This window comes from Microcaecilia unicolor, chromosome 1, assembly GCF_901765095.1.
Source record: "Microcaecilia unicolor chromosome 1, aMicUni1.1, whole genome shotgun sequence".
In the NCBI taxonomy this organism is placed as follows: Eukaryota; Metazoa; Chordata; class Amphibia; order Gymnophiona; family Siphonopidae; genus Microcaecilia; species Microcaecilia unicolor.
Window position 1 is genome coordinate 485,679,810 of NC_044031.1, and position 20,498 is coordinate 485,700,307.

General features: G+C 44.3%; 1 protein-coding gene across 2 annotated transcripts in view; it reads left to right on the plus strand.

Moving 5' to 3' along the window:
* The first annotated feature begins 544 nt into the window (after window positions 1–544).
* UBE2V2 (ubiquitin conjugating enzyme E2 V2) overlaps window positions 545–20,498 on the plus strand; it is a 62,480-nt gene continuing 42,526 nt past the window's right edge. The window contains exon 1 of one of the 2 annotated variants that reach the window (XM_030214184.1): window positions 545–612. In XM_030214184.1, the coding sequence (XP_030070044.1) occupies window positions 570–612 (43 nt within the window). In that variant the 5' untranslated portion in view covers window positions 545–569. Of the gene's footprint in view, window positions 613–1,736; window positions 2,043–20,498 lie in introns of those variants that run through there. The other variant, XM_030214198.1, reaches the window with a different exon arrangement.

Below are 20,498 nucleotides of genomic sequence, written 5' to 3' on the forward strand. Positions count from 1 at the left end.
GGCATGTTATCTAAACAGATACCCCTACTGTCGTAGGTACCACCCTACACAACCCACATGTACTCCCCTAAAGGGGCAGCCATCATCTTTTGGGATTAGAGGATTCAAAGCAATCTCCTATTTTGCTCTCTGTAAGCAAAACATCGGTGGAGCCATGGTCCACCCCATTCCGTTGCCTATATCCCATAATTTCACCTCAAAACAATGGACTGGATATCCTCCCGTCCACACCGTACCCGATACCGCTCCATTTCCAACCCATCTCACGTACCCAGCCTGGCACTCTAATGGGAACACGTCCCCGCCTACTTTGAGAAGCACTGTTACGGAACCCGCCTTCAATCACAGCTATATAACTGCTAATTGTCATAACCAGAAATTTATTTAATCTAAACTAGAGAAATCAGTGCAGTAGTTGTAGCGAACATCCGCATAAACCAAGAGCAACACAGCAGTGACTTGGGGGCGGGATCATCAGAGAAGTGCTAGACGCCGTCGCCGACGGATTTGCAGGAAACGACGTCGCTCACGGCGCAGGGGCGGGAGCCGGTGGTGGTTCTTCGAGGCGCATGCGCTGTGGTGTTGGTTGGGAGAAGATGGCGGTGTGCGCAGGTGTGTTCTGGTGTATGTGCGCGGGGAAGCCGGGGTTATCACTTCTCGAATCCCTGGGTTGGGATGAGGGAGGTTAACAGTGTGCAGGCACAGTCAGTGGAGGCTGGGTTTGGGGTTTTGCAGGGGTCATTTAGCAATCTTCGTTTTTAGTTTGTCTTCCCAGATGTGGGCGCAGGGCCAGGCCTTCTCACCGGATAGGGGGGGCTGCGTACAGTGAGCGCGTGTAGCAGCGATTTCCCTTTAGTTTATACTTTGCTATGCCGGTGGTTCATTGGAGTGGCAACGTTGTGTTGGTTGGATGTTGCAGCGTCTTTTGTGTATCTCCGTGGTCTGGTGTGTGTGAAAGAGGGTGTGTTTCCTCTAGAGCAGGACTGACAAAGTAATGGTTTTTATGTTGCCCGCCTACTAAAAATGCTTCCTGCTCCCTCTGCGTGTTTTAATGTGGAATTAAGAGCTGTCAAATAGTAGTACATGTGTCCCGCAACTTGTAGTCAGTTCACAGACTACCTCAGTGCTAAATTAAAGTAATATTTTAGTTCAGAAAGGTCGTAGTTAGTTGATAGGATTTGTGAGGGTTTAAAATTACTTCCTGGCACAGACATTAAAATAGCTGAAACCTGAGTGACTTAGCCATTATCTATAAATATTTTCTGCCTAAGATGTTGCCGGGATATTGACCAGTCTTGTAAAAAGAATCTACACACAAATGAGATATAGGTCATATAGATGTGATCAGACTTGGGGCAGAGTTACTAATGCCTGTTAAGCAGCCTGCTTGGCTGGCCTTTGGGATATCTCTTAAGTCTACTGTGTCATTGCTCTAACAATGTGTCACAACCTTTTCAGGCCCAAGACATATCTGTTAAAAATGTTTTGTGGTACACCATCCAATGTGTGGTAGGCAGTGTGGACTACCTGTTGACCAAAAGCAAACCTAGGGAAATGATGAAAGCCTAGCTGGAGAAGGTTTAGTGTAGCCTGGCTCTCTGTACCCTGCATACTTTTAATTCATTTACCTTTATTGGGGGCTCATACAGTTAATAGAAAAAAGAGGCATGCACGTTTGTAGATGTGGTTAGACAGGAACTCGCTATGTTTGAGCCATTGCTGGTGTTTCTTATTGCTGTCAAGTGTTGTGAACCTAGCCAATGTGCTGAGTATTTTGCAGTACTGTTTTCCATATTGCTCTTGATCAGATCTGATTAAAAGCTGTACCTTATGTGTGCTTAGTCATGTGTATGTCATGCTTTCCCATTCAGGGGACACCACAGCCAGTTAGGTTTTAAGATATCCAAAGCAAGTATCCATGAGATAAATTTTATATGTTGGATACCCGGAATAGGCATATTTACTTCATACATATTCACTGAAGATATGTTGAAACTCTGGTTGGCTGTGGAGACTCCAGCATAAGTTTGGGAAGCTCTAGGGTAGGTATGACAATTCCATGTATCAAAATGCAAAATATTAATCTACTCTGTTTCCTCCCTACATGTCTAGGAGCAGCCAGACTGATATCGTAAATTGCTTTGTTTACATATGATTTGAATGGATTCTAATGTTAAAATTGCATCAAATGCTAAATGGTCCAATCATGTTCTACTTTATATAACAGTTTTTTTTAATTATTATTTACTATTAATTGGAATGCTACAGTACAAATATGTAAATGAGGGAATTAACTGTAACCTTCATAAGACCAATGTAGAAGAGTAGTAGCCCTCTTCCAAGCTGTTGAGAACTAAGCACCAGCAAGTTAACCAGTTTATGTCTGTATATAGCCAATCCTTAAGGTCGTCATGACACTGATCCCAGTTTTCCATTTCCTGAAAAATAGTTTTCAAGAGTTTTTCTAGATTGCAGCTAGCCCTCCTATAGCTGGCTATAACATGACAGGGAAATTATTAGATACAGGACCACTATATTTGCAATCGCTGCTTGGTCTTGCATTAACCAGGCCTTACTGCCTTTGTGGCACATCAGAAATTGGAACTTTCTACTGAACTCCACTAGTAGTGGGAAACTGTAAGGAAAAAAACTTAGGGGCCTGCAGGTAGGAGCCATTTATATGTGTCCACAGTGCCATCAGATTGACAGGCACCTGTATGTTGTTTTTTAAGGTATCTTCTAAGTGTCATAGTGCCTAAATGCAATTGCCAAGGACCTATTTGACATGTCTCCCAGTTATGTGGGCAATTTATAGAATACTATAAATTATACTCGGAACTTGGCTTACCTAAGCATGCCAAGTTAAGGCAACTCTTTGCATGTGACTCCAGTCTGCAGAGTCATATCTGGAGGTATTCAGATCCCTGTCTTGGTGCTCTGCAAATTTAATTTTTCCCTCCCTTCACCTCTCCCCTGTTTCCTGTGGAACTCTTCTTTTCCAGTACAACAACCTTAAAAAAAAAAGAAGAAAGGTGTTCGCTGGAGAGCGTGGGACAGAGTATGAGTCCTGAGCCTTTCTCATCTGTGATAAGACTTGTGGAGACTGAGTTTGGGGGGGAGCAGCCCGCAGTGGAAAGTTTGACTTGGAACTGCTTGGAGGGTTGCAAGTTCTACTTTGTGCAGTGGAGGAATCCTGACTTGCTGCTTGGGACATGTGCTGCCCTGGTGACAGTTGAGGTGAATGGTGACTCCCCTGGAGGCAGTTAAGAGGTGTTCTGTTGTGGGACCCGCTGGGTGGCGTTGAAGTGTTGCAGTGTGTGCAAACTGGGAATCCTACGGGATTCGGAGGAAATCGTCAATGGTAGAACATCTTTGGATTCAGTACACCATCTGAATATACCAGAGTGTTCGGGCTCTCTGACAGGGCTGGTTCGCATCTGGATCTTTGTTTTCTCTGGGGTTTATATTGCTCTTACACTAGGCCTATTTACTGAAGCAGGGACAGTCGGAGCATCTGCAAGGTGCTTCAGTTTCCTGCCTCGCTGCTTTTCTGGTTCTTGAGAGATCTCGTTTAAATCTCCAGGCGTGGAAGGTGCTTCAGGTTTGCTGCCCCTCTGGTTCCTGAGAGATCTTGTTTAAATTAGGCGTGGAAGGTGCTTCAGGTTTGCAGCCCCTCTGGTTCCTGAGAGATCTCGTTTAGATCTCCATAATGGGCAGATAAGGTTATCTCTGCTTCTCATTCTTTATCTGATGTGGCATCGGTCTGTGCAAAGGAGCCGTTAGAGGAGGGAGAGCTCCCTCCTGAGGAGGAGGATGATTCAAAAGTACTAAGGTGGTTTCATAAAGAGGATCTTGGTACTCTCATTTCGGAGACACTGGTGGCTCTACCATTGAGGAGCCTTCTGCTTCGGCTTCAGGTTCCATCTTGGTTGATCATGAGGGGGCTTAGAGGTCCTTCTAAGGCCTTCCCGATGCATCCAAACTTTCAGGACCTGATTACAGCAGAATGGGTCTAACGGGACACGGGACTGAGAGTGGAAAGACCCATGGCTCGTCTGTGCCCATTAGTTCTGGAGTAGAAAGATAAATTGCAGCTTCCCAGGGTGGGCTCCCTGGTTGTGGCAGTGACTATGATCACCTTGCCAATGGAAAGGGGCATTGTTGTAAAAGACATTCAGGATAAGAAGTTAGAACAAGCCTTTGAAATGACCTCTTTGGGCCTTCAAATAACAGTGTGCAGCTCGTTGGTGGCAAGAGCATGCCTGAAGTGGAATAAGCAGTCGCCAACACAAGACGGGCACCATAACGCTCAGCTGGAAGCAGGGTCCGCCTACTTGATGGATGCTATTTGACATGTTATGGGTTACAGCTCACAGCATGTCTTTGGCTGTCACGTCATGTCAGCAGTTCTGGTTGTGAAATTGGGTAGCATCAAACTTGTATTTAGTTAAACTGCCCTTTTGGATCAGGCGACCCTCAGGGGGAGGAATGCTGGCTTCGGCCTAACCCCTGGTAAGCCTTTCCTCAGCTGAGAGGTGCCCAGCTCTACCACCGGCTGCCTTTCAGGTGCTGTGGAGGACTTGCAGCTCATCTGCATATCCTTACAGCCTTCTCCGGGGTGACACCCAGGTCCACTCCGATCCACTCAGGGCCTCAGCTCTAGGTGCCACGCGCCTAACGGCACGCGGGGCATTTTTTTCTTTACATCTAATCTTCTTCCCAGTTGCTAAAGTACCTCAGTCATTTATGGCCCCTATTCACATTCTCTTCCTAGCCCTGTCCCTTCCTAATCTTTTCCCTCACCCCCTACCTCTCTCCGCTACAGGAACTCACTGCCCATCCATCGACTTCATCACCTCACCTTCTCTCCTACCCTCTTCCTCCCTCTTGGCTTTTAATCTCCGCCTCTTTCTTCCATCCATTTTGCCTTCCCCATTCCACCTAAATACCTCTCGCCTTCGACGCCTTCGTGGCCACACCTCTCCTACACTCTTCCACTCTCTTTTACTCCTTCTCTTACTCTCAGCCGGTGACATCAATCCCAATCCTGGCCCCCCTCACCAACTATTATCCCAACTCTACAGATCTCACTGCGACCTCTCTAACCTCATCTCTATTTCTCTACTCCCCTCCTCTTCTCTGCCCTTCTCTTGCGCCCTATGGAATGCCCGCTCTATCTGTAACAAACTTGCCTATATCCAGGACCTCTTTATCTCGCGTCACCTCCATCTGCTCGCCATAACAGAAACCTGGCTCTGCCCTGATGACTCTGCTTCAGTCGCAGCCCTGTGCCATGGCGGTTATCTATTTTCACATACTCCTCGCCCTGCTGGACGTGGGGGCGGTGTTGGACTACTTCTCTCTCCCTCCTCCAGATTTCAACCCCTTCTTCCACCTCAATCTCACCGTTTTTCCTCCTTTGAAGTCCACTCTATCCGCCTTTTCTCTCCTCTGCCTCTTCGAATAGCGGTCATTTATCATCCCCCTGTTAAGTCCCTTTCATCCTTTCTCAGTGACTTTGACGCCTGGCTTGCCTTCTTCCATGATCCTTCCTCCCCCTCTCTCATCCTTGGTGACTTTATTATTCCTGCTAATGATCCTTCCAACTCTTATATTTCCAAGTTACTCGCTTTAACGTCCTCTAATCTCCAACTATGCTCCACCTCCCCCACTCATCAAAATGGTCACTGTCTTGATCTCATCTTCTCCTCCAACTGTTCACCCTCTAGTTTCCTTGCCTCTGATCTTCCCTCCTCTGATCACCATCTTATAACTTTCACACTTAAATCTCCTCCCTCCCAGTCCCGTCCTATCTTATCTAATTTATCTAGGAATCTTGACCCTTCATCTCTATCCTCCCATGTTTCAAACCTCCTCTCTACTGTGGCACCATCCACGTCTGTCAACGAGGCTGTTTCTTCTTACAACAATACTCTATCCTCTGCCTTAGACACTCTTGCACCTTTGATGACCCGCCCTGAAAGGCGTACAAAACCCCAACCTTGGCTGACTTCTAATATCCGCTACCTACATTCCTGTACCCGCTCCGCCGAACGCCTCTGGTGGAAATCTCGGGCCCTTGCTGATTTCTTACACTTTAAGTTCATGCTGACCTCCTTCCAATCTGCTCTTTTACGTGCCAAACAGGATTATTATATCCAACTGACCAACTGTCTTGGCTCTAATCCTCGACTTCTCTTCACCACATGAACTCTCTCCTCAAGGTGCCCCCTCCCCCAACTCCCCCTTCATTATCTCCTCAGACCCTTGCTGAATTCTTTCACAACAAGGTTCAAAAGATAAACCTTGCTTTCTCTACCTCACCACCTCTCCCTCCACTAGTCTATTCCCCTCTCTCTCCTTCCCCTCATTCCCTTTCCTCCTTTCCTGAAGTTACTATTGAGGAAACTACACTTCTCCTTTCTTCCTCAAAATGTACCACCTGTTCCTCTGATCCCATTCCCACCCACCTTCTTAATGCCATCTCTCCTGCTCGTATTCCTTTTATCTGTCACATTCTCAACCTCTCACTTTCCACTGCGACTGTCCCTGCTGCCTTTAAACATGCTGTGGTCACACCTCTCCTTAAGAAGCCTTCACTCGACCCTACTTGTCCCTCTAATTACCGACCCATCCCCCTCCTTCCTTTTCTCTCCAAATTACTTGAGCGTGCTGTTCACCGCCGCTGCCTTGATTTTCTCTCCTCACATGCTATTCTTGACCCACTACAATCTGGTTTTCGCCCTCTCCACTCAACCGAAGCTGCGCTTACTAAAGTCTCCAATGACCTATTACTGGCTAAATCCAGAGGTCAATATTCCATCCTCATTCTTCTTGATCTTTCCGCTGCTTTTGACACTGTCGATCACAGCATATTTCTCGATACCCTGTCTTCACTTAGATTCCAGGGCTCTGTCCTTTCCTGGTTCTCTTCCTACCTCTCCCTCCGCACCTTTAATGTTCACTCTGGTGGATCATCTTCTACTTCTATCCCTCAGCCTGTCGGCGTACCTCAGGGTTCTGTTCTTGGTCCCCTCCTCTTTTCTATCTACACTTCTTCCCTTGGTTCATTAATCTCATCCCATGGCTTTTCCTACCATCTCTATGCTGATTACTCCCAAATCTACCTTTCTACCCCTGATATCTCATCTTGCATCCAAACCAAAGTTTCAGCATGCTTGTCTGACATTGCTGGCTGGATGTCTCAACGCCACCTGAAATTAAATATGACCAAAACCGAGCTTCTCATTTTCCCCCCCAAACCCACCTCCCCGCTCCCCCCGTTTTCTATTTCTGTTGATGGCTCTCTCATTCTCCCTGTCTCCTCAGCTCGAAACCTTGGGGTCATCTTTGACTCTTCTCTCTCCTTCTCTGCTCATATCCAGCAGATTGCCAAGACCTGTCGTTTCTTTCTTTACAACATCCGTAAAAATCCGCCCCTTTCTTTCCGAGCACTCTACCAAAACCCTCATCCACACCCTTGTCACCTCTCGTTTAGACTACTGCAATCTGCTTCTTGCTGGCCTCCCACTTAGTCACCTCTCCCGTCAGTTCAAAACTCTGCTGCCCGTCTCGTCTTCCGCCAGGGTCGCTTTACTCATACTACCCCTCTCAAGACCCTTCACTGTCTCCCTATCCGTTTTCGCATCCTGTTCAAACTTCTTCTACTAACCTATAAATGTACTCACTCTGCTGCTCCCCAGTATCTCTCCACACTCGTCCTTCCCTACACCCCTTCCCGTGCACTCCGCTCCATGGATAAAGCCTTCTTATCTGTTCCCTTCTCCACTACTGCCAACTCCAGACTTCGCGCCTTCTGTCTCGCTGCACCCTACGCCTGGAATAAACTTCCTGAGCCCCTACGTCTTGCCCCATCCTTGGCCACCTTTAAATCTAGACTGAAAGCCCACCTCTTTAACATTGCTTTTGACTCGTAACCACTTGTAACCACTCGCCTCCACCTACCCTCCTCTCTTCCTTCCCGTTCACATTAAATGATTTGATTTGCTTACTTTATTTATTTTTTGTCTATTAGATTGTAAGCTCTTTGCCAAGGGATAAGCCAAAAACCTCTGGTTGTCCATCTTCAGGGAGCTCTTGATTTCGAGACAGCAGATGGTACCGGCCTGGGTCATTGGCAGTATGGAAAGAAATTCTGCTTTCAAATACACCAGTCTTCCTTTTCGTATGGACAGGAAGTCCTCTTCTCAGTCAGCTAGAGCGCCCAATTCCTCCAGAGCTTCGCAGTGATGCGAGGCTGGACCATTCTTCTTTTCCTCCAATGAGAGGACATCTTCAAGAGTTTTGAGAGGAGCGGGCCAAAATCATGTCAGACCAGTGGGTTCTGGATATTCTTACTGAAGGTTAAAAGTTGGAGATCTCCCGCCTGGTTGTTCCTCTCTTCTTGCCGTCTTTTTGTTGAAAGGGAACCAAGGTGGTTGATGTTCAGGTCACCATAGATTCCTTGCTGGTGCTCAGAGCCATTGTTCCAGTTACCCAGGCTGAACAGGGACAACGCAGACACTTCATCTACTTCATTGTCCCAAAGAAGGAAGGCAGCTTTCATCTGGTCTTAGATCTCAAATGTCTAAATCGCTGTCTCCGAGTGTTTCGCTTTCGCATGGAGACGCTAAGAGTGGTCATAGCCTTGGTTCAAGCGAGAGAATTTCTCACCACCTCTATCTCAAGGAAGCATACTTGCATATGCTCATATGGCCTCTGCATTGGATGTTTCTACGTTTTGCGGTCCTTGACAGTCACTCCCAGTTCAGGACTTTGCCCTTTAGTCTCGCCACATCTCCAAGAATGTTTACCAAGGTTATGATGGTGGTGGCGGCGCCTGCCTTTCTTTGGTGACAGGGAATCGGAGTTCTGTATTTCGACGACTTGCTCATTCGTGTGTCCTATTTGGAGAGTGTGATGTGATGAACAAAGTTGTCCATCTTTCTAGTGGTTAGTGCAGCGGACTTTGATTCTAGGAAACTGGGTTTGATTCCCAATGCAGCTCCTCGTGACTCTGGGCAAGCCACTTAACCCTCCATTGCCCCAGGTACAGATAAGTATCTGTATATACTAAGTAAACCACTTTGACTGTAGTTCCGAAAAAAAAAACCCAAAACAAAACACAGGCAGTATGTCAAGTCCCATTCCCTTTCCGCAGTCTGGTTGGGTGATCAATTTTGAGAAGAACAGACTAACTGTGTCATAGACACTGTAGTATCTGGGAATTCTATTTGACACAGCATGGGAGAGGGTAGGATGTCGAAGCTGATTCAACAGATTTGTCTTCTCCTCAGTCAAGGCAGGCCCAGGGTCTGGGACTACATCTAAGTTCTGGGGTCAGTGATGGAGGCAATGCAAGTTATGGACACAACTATTCCACAGGTTCTGTAATAGCAGAAAGGACTAGTGGAAAGAGAAATTATTAAGACAGACCTAATTTCTCCATACCCTGATTGATGAGCCTTTAAGGCTGGTCCATTTTTGTTCACTTGCTTTTTTTTTTTTTAATTTCAGAGGTACATGAATGTTCTATTGATGGCCAGCAGAGGACCTTGCTTTTTTTTAATATTGTAAATTTTAAGGTGTTAAGCTTTCTGTGTTTAGTACTACCAGTTTATTTCTTAGGCTTTATGGCTCCGCTGGTCTGAGGTATGTATTCTGAGACAGTGCTGGCAACAGTAGACTTCTAGTTTGAGAAACCTTAAGCTGTATTTGAAAACATAGTTCTTACCTTTCACAGCAGAATGTAACAATTCCATCATCTATTAAAATAGTCAGTTGAAACTTGGAAAGCTAATTGATATTTTTGAGTTAAGTTGTAGCATATTTCTCTGTTTTTTTTGTGTGTTCTGTGAATAAATAATTGTTAAAATGATGTAAGGAAAATCATGTTTGAAACTCTTCTAATGTGGAATTTAACATGTTTTATTGAGATGGATACACTTCCCTAGGGTTTTGAATGCTGCATTTGTATGTATTGACAGCATATCTGTATGATCTGTTTTAAGAGTACTGCTTTGAGAGGAATTAGTTACACATGTTTTGTCATAATACTGTGAATATACTTCAGATCCTGGTTTTTGTACTAAGTTGGCTCTTCAACCAGACTGACTCTCTCTTTGCAGCAGGACAGCTAAGATAATATTTAATCACTTTTCTGACCTTGTGCAACTTTCTTTAAATTTAACTCTTACTCTCTTACCTATCTATATGTTCCATCTTTGCTTTTACCCTACGCTGTCTATTAAAATATTTTATTACATATTGTGTTAACATTTTAAGTAGTATACTAGGCCTTACTTTATATCATTGTTTGAATATTTTTACTGCTGTAATTGTGTGTTATGTTTGATTTATTCTTACTATACACTGCTTTGAGTGAATTTCTTTAAAAAAGGCAGTATATAAATCCAAATAAATAAAATAAATTCTGAGTATAGATTTCATTTTAATTTGCATGCCAGTGCATCAGTATAACATTTGCTTCTACTTGTGGTGGTTCCCTGTGACAGGTGATCAGAACAAGAGTTGGTAGCTAACCTCTTTGTTTTCTGCATGGCCCCAAAACTTTGGAATGACCTTCCACCACCTATCCATGGAGAGCTGGCCTTTCCTAAATTTAAATCCTTTTGAAAACTTTTTTTTTGCCAGCAGGCCTGATAATTAATCTTGGAAGAGTCCGCACTCTTTTTGGGACCTGCCATCTAGAAACTTGCTATATTAAGTTGTTGCCTATATTTTTGATGGTTGTCTGTTTTTCCCTTTTGGATGTATGCTTCTGTCCTATACGTTAATGGAGTTCTTTTCCTTTTTATATTTTGTTTTATTTTAATTACAATTGTGCACCACTTAGATCCATCATGTATGGCATGTGCAATATAGTAAATGAAATAAACATAGACATAGCTGAACCATTGAGACACCATTACATTGTAAAATGTAGATTGATTACATGTTTTATGGGTTCATTTCACTGATATTTGTGACTTAGAAAAGCCTGTCCCCTTTATTTAGGTTGAGATTAGCCCTGCTTGGAATTGTATGCTGTATTGTTAGTTGTATTACAATATGCATGATCTTCATTATCCAATTTCCAGTATAGAGAGTTGGTCTTTTGATCTCCCCTATACATGAGATTCAGTAGTCTAAAGCAGGGGTTCTCAACCCAGTTCTCAGGACTCATCCAGTCAGTTAGGTTTTTTTAGGATATCCTCAATGAATATGAATTTTTGTGCATGTGTGGGTGTTCTTGGAGACGCTACCACTGGCACATCTGATGCTGTTGAGTGCTCAACAACCTGGTTGAGCCGGTAAATATTTTGTAGTTTGTTTTTATGGGGTGGTACTAGTTTAGAATGAGTATGAAGTTATATTGTTGTCTGTTGTAGATTTTTGACCCCTGAAGATGCTTTCTAAGCGAAACATGATCGTGTAGGGTCTGAACAAGATTGCCTCAATGGACAAAGGAAAGGAGTTGTTGTAAGGGCGTGAAGTAGTGCCCTACAAAGAAAAATTTATACACATGAATACAGAATATCTATTCTGAGATGAGAATGGATACATAATTGAAGTACATTCTACATCTGTGGGTTGAGTAACTATATGCATTTGCATAGACTCAGTGGAGTCAGAAGCAATTGAAAAGATCGTGCCATCGTGCCATTGAGAACTATGAAAATTTACAAAGGAATATATATGAGGAAGGAACCCATGTGATGTAGGATTGTTTACAGAAATGAGTGGGATATTATAAATGTATTAGTTGCTTAATTGTATAGTTATGCATACAGGAAGTCTTGGGTATAAAAGGTGTATGTGGTTGATTAGAGTGAATGGGTTTGAATGTGATTGGGGATTTTCAGATAACAAGGGATATGTAGTAATGTGAAAAGAAAAAGATTTAATAAAGATCTTGTAATAATTTGCAACAGTTGTTGATATTCTTAAATGTTTGTTGGTACAACTATTTATTGAGAGTAAACTTAAATTAGAACTGTGGGGACTGCAATAAATATGAATGAGTTAAATTTACATGTACTGCTGCAATTATAGCAAGTCTATCTCATACATAGTCATTATGGATATCCTGAAAACCTTACTGGCTGGCTATGTCTTGAGGACTGGGTTGAGAACCAGTGGTCTAGAGGCAGTGCAGTGCCATTGGCTGGAGCTAAAATTTTTGCAAGAAGCAAAAAACATTTGTTACCAAACTGTCTCATGTAAACTGCTGTGAAGCTTTCACTAATGACTGTATATCAAATAATTGTAATATTTGGAGGAAAAAAATCCCATTCATATGGGTTTCTAAGTTGTAATAAATAAAAATAATGGCATGTTCCTTCAACCTCTGTGGTCCAAACAGTACTTGTGGTTGAATTCTGCATATTATATTTGTCAAAATAATATAGTGTAATCAATCTCTCTTAATAGCAGTTAATTTAAACTTCTAGGCAGAAAACTTCTTACTGAAAGATGCAAAACTTTTTAAGTTCTTGGTGTGGATTTTCCCCAGGGATTATACTGATAGTGCACCAAAGCTAGGACTTTCTCTTTCTGCAAGTCACTCTGTCCAGGGGGTGTTCTGAGCTGCACGCAGTGGCCATCTTGTTGTAGTTGCCAATACTTGTGACAGTACAATGGTGTTCATATTGTATTTATTACAATTGTTGGCAGCTTGTGGGGGCACTCTTGGATTGTTTAGTTTGCCAAATTAAAAGCCATAACCATAAGGTAATGTATCACTCTTTCCTTATACTACATACACACACAATCCATGTCCCCCTTCTCCAGCTCGCCACCCTTTCAGCACTTTCTCCTCCTCCCCACTTCATCCATCCTTTTCTTAGCTTATCTCCCTTCCCTCACCGGTTGTGTCTACTTACCTCCTGTTTTTCCTTCTCTCCTTCCCCAAAACATACACATCCCCTTAACCCATTGCTCCTCTAACTTACTCTTTCCCGCACACATCCTCTTTACCCCTCACCATATGTCTACAACCGCTAGGCATATCTGACCAGTTCATCCCCTCTCCCCACATCTTATAGTACGTATCCCCTCTCACCAGTACGCACGTCTAGCCCCTTGGACTTCACTCCTAAACCTCAAGGACTGACAACAGGTGAGGTGTTTAGGAAATACCCAATGGGTATGCATGAGAGAGATTGGCATACAATGGAGATAGTAGATATGCAAATCTTCATGCATCCTACAAATCTGAAACATTGACAGCCTTTGAGGACTGGAAATGAAGGTCAAGACTCCACCTTGCTTATTCACCGCCCCCCCCCCCCCCGGCTCTCATTTCTTTACACGCTGTTTTCTCTAACATATGTCCCTTTTACCCCCATCTCCTTCAGAGGATGTTTCTCCCTGCTCGTGTCCCTTATCCCATTCTACTCCTTTTATATATGTCTTTACCCCCAGTTCGCAGGGTCAGTAAGCTTCAGACCCTAGTGGCGGATCTGCTTATGCTAAGTTTAATCTCAACAGAGTAGTTCTCTACATGTGCCCCAAATTCTTGCCTAAGGTTGTGTCGTAGTCCCATCTAAACCAGTTGGTCATTCTTCCAGCATTCTTTCCCAAACCTCATGCCCATCCTGGTGAAAGCACACTGTGAACATTGGCCTTTTACTTGGAGCAGACTAGGTTCTACAGACAATCCGCCCAGTTTTTTTGTTTCTTTTGATCAACAGGATGGGGGTGGCCATCGGGGAAATGCACAATCTCCAGTTGGCTGGGCTGACTCTTGAGGGTCATGTCAATGCTCATAATGCCAGAGCCATTGCATTGACTTGTGGTCATCCTCCGTAGAAGAAATTTGCAAGGCTGTAACTTGGTCTTCAATTCCACATATTCACATCTCACTACTGCCTTGAGCAGGATACCCAATGCAATGGTTGGTTTGGGCAGACAGTTTTGCAGAATTTGGTTGGTGTCTAGAATCCAACTCCACCCCCCTAGGCCTGTTTTGTTCTGTTCCAGGTTACACTCTCACACAGTTGTATATAGTTCCAGGTTAATCATTATTTTACCCTCACTGTTGCGAGGCTCAGTTCACCAACGGTGGCTGTTTTCATTGAGTCTGGTAGTTACGGATTCACATGTGTGAGATTATGGCCTTCTTGTCCTCAGAGAAAGCGAAGATACCTACCTGTAACAGGTATTCTCCGAGGACAGCAGGCCATTCATTCTCACCTACCGTCCCACCTCCCCTTGGAGTTGAATTCCTATGTTGTACTGGTGGTCCTGGGCGGGAAGGCACTTGTGCATGCATAGTGGGGACACGCATGCTCTTAAAGCTACAGTGGGGGAAATAAGTATTTGATCCCTTGCTGATTTTGTAAGTTTGCCCACTGACAAAGACATGAGCAGCCCATAATTGAAGGGTAGGTTATTGGTAACAGTGAGAGATAGCACATCACAAATTAAATCCGGAAAATCACATTGTGGAAAGTATATGAATTTATTTGCATTCTGCAGAGGGAAATAAGTATTTAATCCCTCTGGCAAACAAGACCTAATACTTGGTGGCAAAACCCTTGTTGGCAAGCACAGCGGTCAGACGTCTTCTGTAGTTGATGATGAGGTTTGCACACATGTCAGGAGGAATTTTGGTCCACTCCTCTTTGCAGATCATCTCTAAATCATTAAGAGTTCTGGGCTGTCGCTTGGCAACTCGCAGCTTCAGCTCCCTCCATAAGTTTTCAATGGGATTAAGGTCTGGTGACTGGCTAGGCCACTCCATGACCCTAATGTGCTTCTTCCTGAGCCACTCCTTTGTTGCCTTGGCTGTATGTTTTGGGTCATTGTCGTGCTGGAAGACCCAGCCACGACCCATTTTTAAGGCCCTGGCGGAGGGAAGGAGGTTGTCACTCAGAATTGTACGGTACATGGCCCCATCCATTCTCCCATTGATGCGGTGAAGTAGTCCTGTGCCCTTAGCAGAGAAACACCCCCAAAACATAACATTTCCACCTCCATGCTTGACAGTGGGGACGGTGTTCTTTGGGTCATAGGCAGCATTTCTCTTCCTCCAAACACGGCGAGTTGAGTTCATGCCAAAGAGCTCAATTTTTGTCTCATCTGACCACAGCACCTTCTCCCAATCACTCTCGGCATCATCCAGGTGTTCACTGGCAAACTTCAGACGGGCCGTCACATGTGCCTTCCGGAGCAGGGGGACCTTGCGGGCACTGCAGGATTGCAATCCGTTATGTCGTAATGTGTTACCAATGGTTTTCGTGGTGACAGCGGTCCCAGCTGCCTTGAGATCATTGACAAGTTCCCCCCTTGTAGTTGTAGGCTGATTTCTAACCTTCCTCATGATCAAGGATACCCCACGAGGTGAGATTTTGCGTGGAGCCCCAGATCTTTGTCGATTGACAGTCATTTTGTACTTCTTCCATTTTCTTACTATGGCACCAACAGTTGTCTCCTTCTCGCCCAGCGTCTTACTGATGGTTTTGTAGCCCATTCCAGCCTTGTGCAGGTGTATGATCTTGTCCCTGACATCCTTAGACAGCTCCTTGCTCTTGGCCATTTTGTAGAGGTTAGAGTCTGACTGATTCACTGAGTCTGTGGACAGGTGTCTTTCATACAGGTGACCATTGCCGACAGCTGTCTGTCATGCAGGTAACGAGTTGATTTGGAGCATCTACCTGGTCTGTAGGGGCCAGATCTCTTACTGGTTGGTGGGGGATCAAATACTTATTTCCCTCTGCAGAATGCAAATAAATTCATATACTTTCCACAATGTGATTTTCCGGATTTAATTTGTGATGTGCTATCTCTCACTGTTACCAATAACCTACCCTTCAATTATGGGCTGCTCATGTCTTTGTCAGTGGGCAAACTTACAAAATCAGCAAGGGATCAAATACTTATTTCCCCCACTGTATATTAGCTTTAAGCTCCGCAGTGGGTGACGTGGATGATGTTGCCCACATGTGAGAATGAATAGCATGCTGTCCTTGTGGTATACCTGCTACAGGTAAGTATCTTCGCTGTATCAAATTATAAGTGTTTGATTGCAATTATTGGTGCTAAAGGTGCGCAGCCGGTTAAGTTTAGGTGCATCTACTTTTTCACATGGGTAGTATGGATGTTGGATATATTTGTTCCTTAAATAATTAAAGTAATAATTCTTTGTCATGTCATACCAGACTAGTCCAGACTAATCGGTTATGTCCATCTATCAGCAGAAGGAGACAGAACAAATGGTTCCAAGTCCCCTTAAGGGTATTATGCAATCTGGAATGCTTAGTATTTTTCTGTCTCCAAGTGACTGATTGATGGACTGGCCAGCTCTTCTGTGGTGCCTCTCAGCCAGCTCCTGCCTCAGTTCCTTCCGAGTGTCAGTTGAGCAGGGGGTTTACTCTTGAAGGATTTTAGCTTCTGTAATTACTGCAGCTATAAATGGAGCCGGGTGATGTCTGGAGCTGCTGTTCTCCCCCCCCCCCCCCCCCCCCCCCCCAACTGCTCTTCAGTAGTTTGAGGCATTTCAGCAGCCTATAAACGAATTCTGCTGTTTAATGTGTGAGATGGATTGCTGTTGTGTTAGCATGTATCTCATTTCAGGGAGCTTCTCTGCCAGTAAGTACTTGCCGATCTCTCATCCATTAGGGCTCCAACGGTCATGGTGAAGGGTGCCAGTTCGTTTCGTATGCGTGTTCTCTGTGGGTTATCAGCCTTCTCTGGTTGGGCTGCGACTGTGGTGGCTATAGTGCTTTCAGGCTCCTGACACAGTCTCCTTGGCCTGTGGTGGCAGCGTTCTTTCCTGGTTGTGGAGGTTCGGGCCTGGGTCTAACTACCTAGATGGTATGTGGTGTCGTGCTCCTTTTTCGTTGCTTTTGGCATGCAGCATTCCTCTTTGCAGCCTGGAGTTGCCTTGCTGCTAGGCTTGGCTCAGCTCATTATTTCCTCTGGCTTGTAGCACCGGGCTCTTCTTGGAGCCAGCTCATTCTAGCACAAAGGCCAGGCTACCATTCTCTATGGAATCTGCTCTTCTAGCTTCACTGGGCCTGCAGTCAAGTTTGCTGCATCCTCCCCTTCACTGATGCCGTGCCTATTCTGCTCCAGAGTATGACCGCTGTCTTAGAGCAGTACTTGTGCAAGTGACAATATCTCCCATTGTATTGACTGGGTGTGTCTCCCTATCTTCTGTATCCACTGATAGATCTCTTGCATTCCATGGGCTGTTGTTGACTAGTCAGAAGTCTGGTAGGCTTCCTTATGCTGTTGCATCGGTGTCTGCACCGGTGGCAGATTTTGACGGTTGCTGCGTTGCAGTACATGCTGGTTTTTGTACCAGCTGTGCACACCTTCGGACATTGTAGGTTTTCTTCAGTCCTAATGCTGCTGTTCCCTTCTCAGGTTTAATTCGACGGGTATGCTGCATCTTCTACAGGTTTTGCCTGTGTTGCTCTGCAGCATTCTCTTTTCTGGCCGCAAAGGTTGCCTTAACCCTTCAACATGGAAACGAGTTTCTAAAGAAGCAGACATTGGCTTGATCCCCTGTTAGCCTGTGGGCTTAGATTCTGGCCATCAGGCCTGTCTCTCTTTCTTGGCTGTTGAATGTATGGCATCATTGGATCATGACATCATTGCATAATAAGAGGTTACTCCATTATGGCATGTGTATTCTGCTTTCTCTGGCTGTAGCCCTCTCCTTATTTGCCAGATAGAGTACAGCTGAAGCTGTCGTATTTCTTTCTTTGAGTGGAACTTTTTTTTGTAGTGTGTTGGATATTCTTCATTTCTGGATGGGGACTGTTCCCTTTCCTAATCTGTGCAGCACAGCGTCTTCGCTGCCTGTGCTTCACAATCCAATCACAGACTGTTCAGTGCTGCATCTTCATGAGCTTTGAAACAAATACTAGTGTTCAATGTGGAGCACAGTTTCTGGGCACTCTGTACAATGCAGCATCATCACCTGAATGTAGAGCGCAGCTTCATAGCTGAATATTTTAGATGAAGTATGCTGCTTCGTCACTTGATGTTGGTTTATCTTCTAGAACTGGTGTAGAATGAGGATCTGTCACCGAATATACACACACCTTAATGACTGGTGGTAGGTCACAGTTTCTTATATAGTAAATAGTGTTCTTCTTTTTCTTGTATGGACCCCAGCTCGCTCTTAAGGCTGGGAACACAATTTCTTCAGTGAGGAGCACTCCACTTTCTCCCAATATGGAGCTCGACTGAAATTCGGTTCTGTCTCTGTGTATGGAATGCTGCTACTCCTCTTCATATGGCACACTACTACTTCTCGGTACAGTTTTTATGTAGAGTTCTCCTTTCTCCCTTACATTTCTGGAGTCCACGTACTCTCTTGTGTATGGTTCTCTTCTCTGTCTTTGACTTTTGAGCACAGTTGTATTCTCTTTGTACATGTCTGTTAGCTCCACTGTTGGCTGTGGAGCTGCGCTCTATCTCTGAGTGTAGATCACAGAGCCACATTTGTAGGATGGACGTGTTTCCATCTCTGGTTGCACAGTTCCATCTCTGTGACTGCCTCTTACCGCCTTCTCGATGTCTGATACGGTATCACACTGCTGAGTTTTGTCTGCTGCTTCAACTTGGAATCTGGAGCAAAATGTTTTTTGCACATGGCGCTCTATTACGTCTCTTCTTGGAGGCCTCGGCTCAGTCAGCATTGGCAGTACAGATCTATATATGCTCTGATTAGGGCTGCTGTGCATGGTTTTGTCTATAAAGTTTCATCACAGTTAATTCTATAGAAGAGGTCTCTGCTCCATCTTTCCCTGTGAACAATTTTGAGTCCTTTTTCTTGGGCTGCTTGTCTTACCCCTCTTCAGTTAGGGTGGACAGGTTGCATTTGTAGCCTTGATTAGGGACAAACCTGGTTTGCTGAATTCTTCTGCTAGCTGGGCTTTGGCACAGTGGAGGTCTTAGTCCATGAGTAGTCTTGGAAGCCTTGCCTGACTACCTTCTGGCGTTCGTTTTTCAGGTTCCTCATATGTCTCTAACTCCCAGTGGCTGGCACCACCTTGCAATTGCCCATGGTTTGGGACGTATCTCTGTTCTGTTCAATATTGAGGTCCCACATTTGTCTTAACCTTTATGGAGATTGGCATGTGGTACCATAAATTTCACAGTCCACATCTCAGGATACTTCTTTCTTCCTTCTCTTGGGGTGTTTCAGGGGAGCTCTGTTGATCTTGGTCTACTATGATTCAAGGGGTGTTGTGGAGGGGTTCCATCTTTTTTTTTTTTTCTTTTCCCTTGTTCCCTGCTTTGGTCATGTATGTGACCCGGATTTCCTTGCTTACTGGGAGTCCTCTGCTTCTCCCAGACCAATGCTCAATGGGATGTACAGGGTGAGAAATTGTCGTAGGACTCTAAGTTTTTCTTTCTGGCCTTTGCCCTTCCTTTTTGTTTTTGGCAATCTCATACTCTGTTAGTCTTGCACGTTGGGACATCTTTCATCTTGGCGAGTGGCTTCTCTGCTTGATCGTCAGTGCATTTCATTTGTTTGCTCTCTCTGCGAGCCCTCCCTTTTGGATACTGATTTCCTACATTCTATTAGTCTGGACTGGTCCGGTATGACAACAAGGAAGAGAAAATTGTCTTACCTGATAATTTTCTTTCCTTTAGTCCTACCAGACCAGTTCAGATGTCCACTTAATTCATTGCCTCTTGTGGATTTTGTCCATTTTGTTTTCAGATGTTTCTGGATTTCGTCTCCTAGGTCAGTGAAATGTCTGTCAGTATAGCATATGCCTCTTTACTTGATGGACTTCATAGCTGATTGGGACAATTTTTCCCAAGTTTTCAGTGACCAATGACATGGTCAGGAGCATCATTTCTTGGCTAATCAAACTATGAGTGTTCCAGGCTGCTCAGTACCCTTAAGGGGCAGATTACTTGGAGCTGTTTTTTTTCTCCCTCCTGCTGGTAGATGGATATAATCCATTAGTCTGGACTGGTCTGGTAGGATAAAGGCGGGATATAAATGTAGTAAATAAATAAAGGAATGAAAATAATTGGGTAAGACATTTTTCCTCAAAGACTGTACTGTTTACTCAAGTTATCTTTGTCTAATATTACATTTTGTTTAAAGATCAGAAACTACATTGTGACATGCAATAATAAGGGAAATCAGGGGATTAAATACTTTCACATTACTGTAGGCAGCTGTTCTTTTAATCAGTTATTTTAATAAGCTGATTCCTGTACTTTTGTAAGTGACTTATGAATGGAGCAGCTTTCTGCGCACTCATGTAATAACTGATAGAATTGCTCCAGTGTTTACATTTAGAAAAGTAGATACTAGGAAACCATAGAGCCTTCTTGTGCAATTTATAAGCATAGGCATTCCAAGAGGTGATGAATGGGTAGAGTGGGGCTGGGGATTGGCATTTAGGAATGTATATTATAAAATAAAAATAACAATAGAGAAAACCTTTGCAAAAATAATGTTACACACAATCACTAACATGCAAAGTGTACAGGATCCCAGTATTTCAAAAAATGGG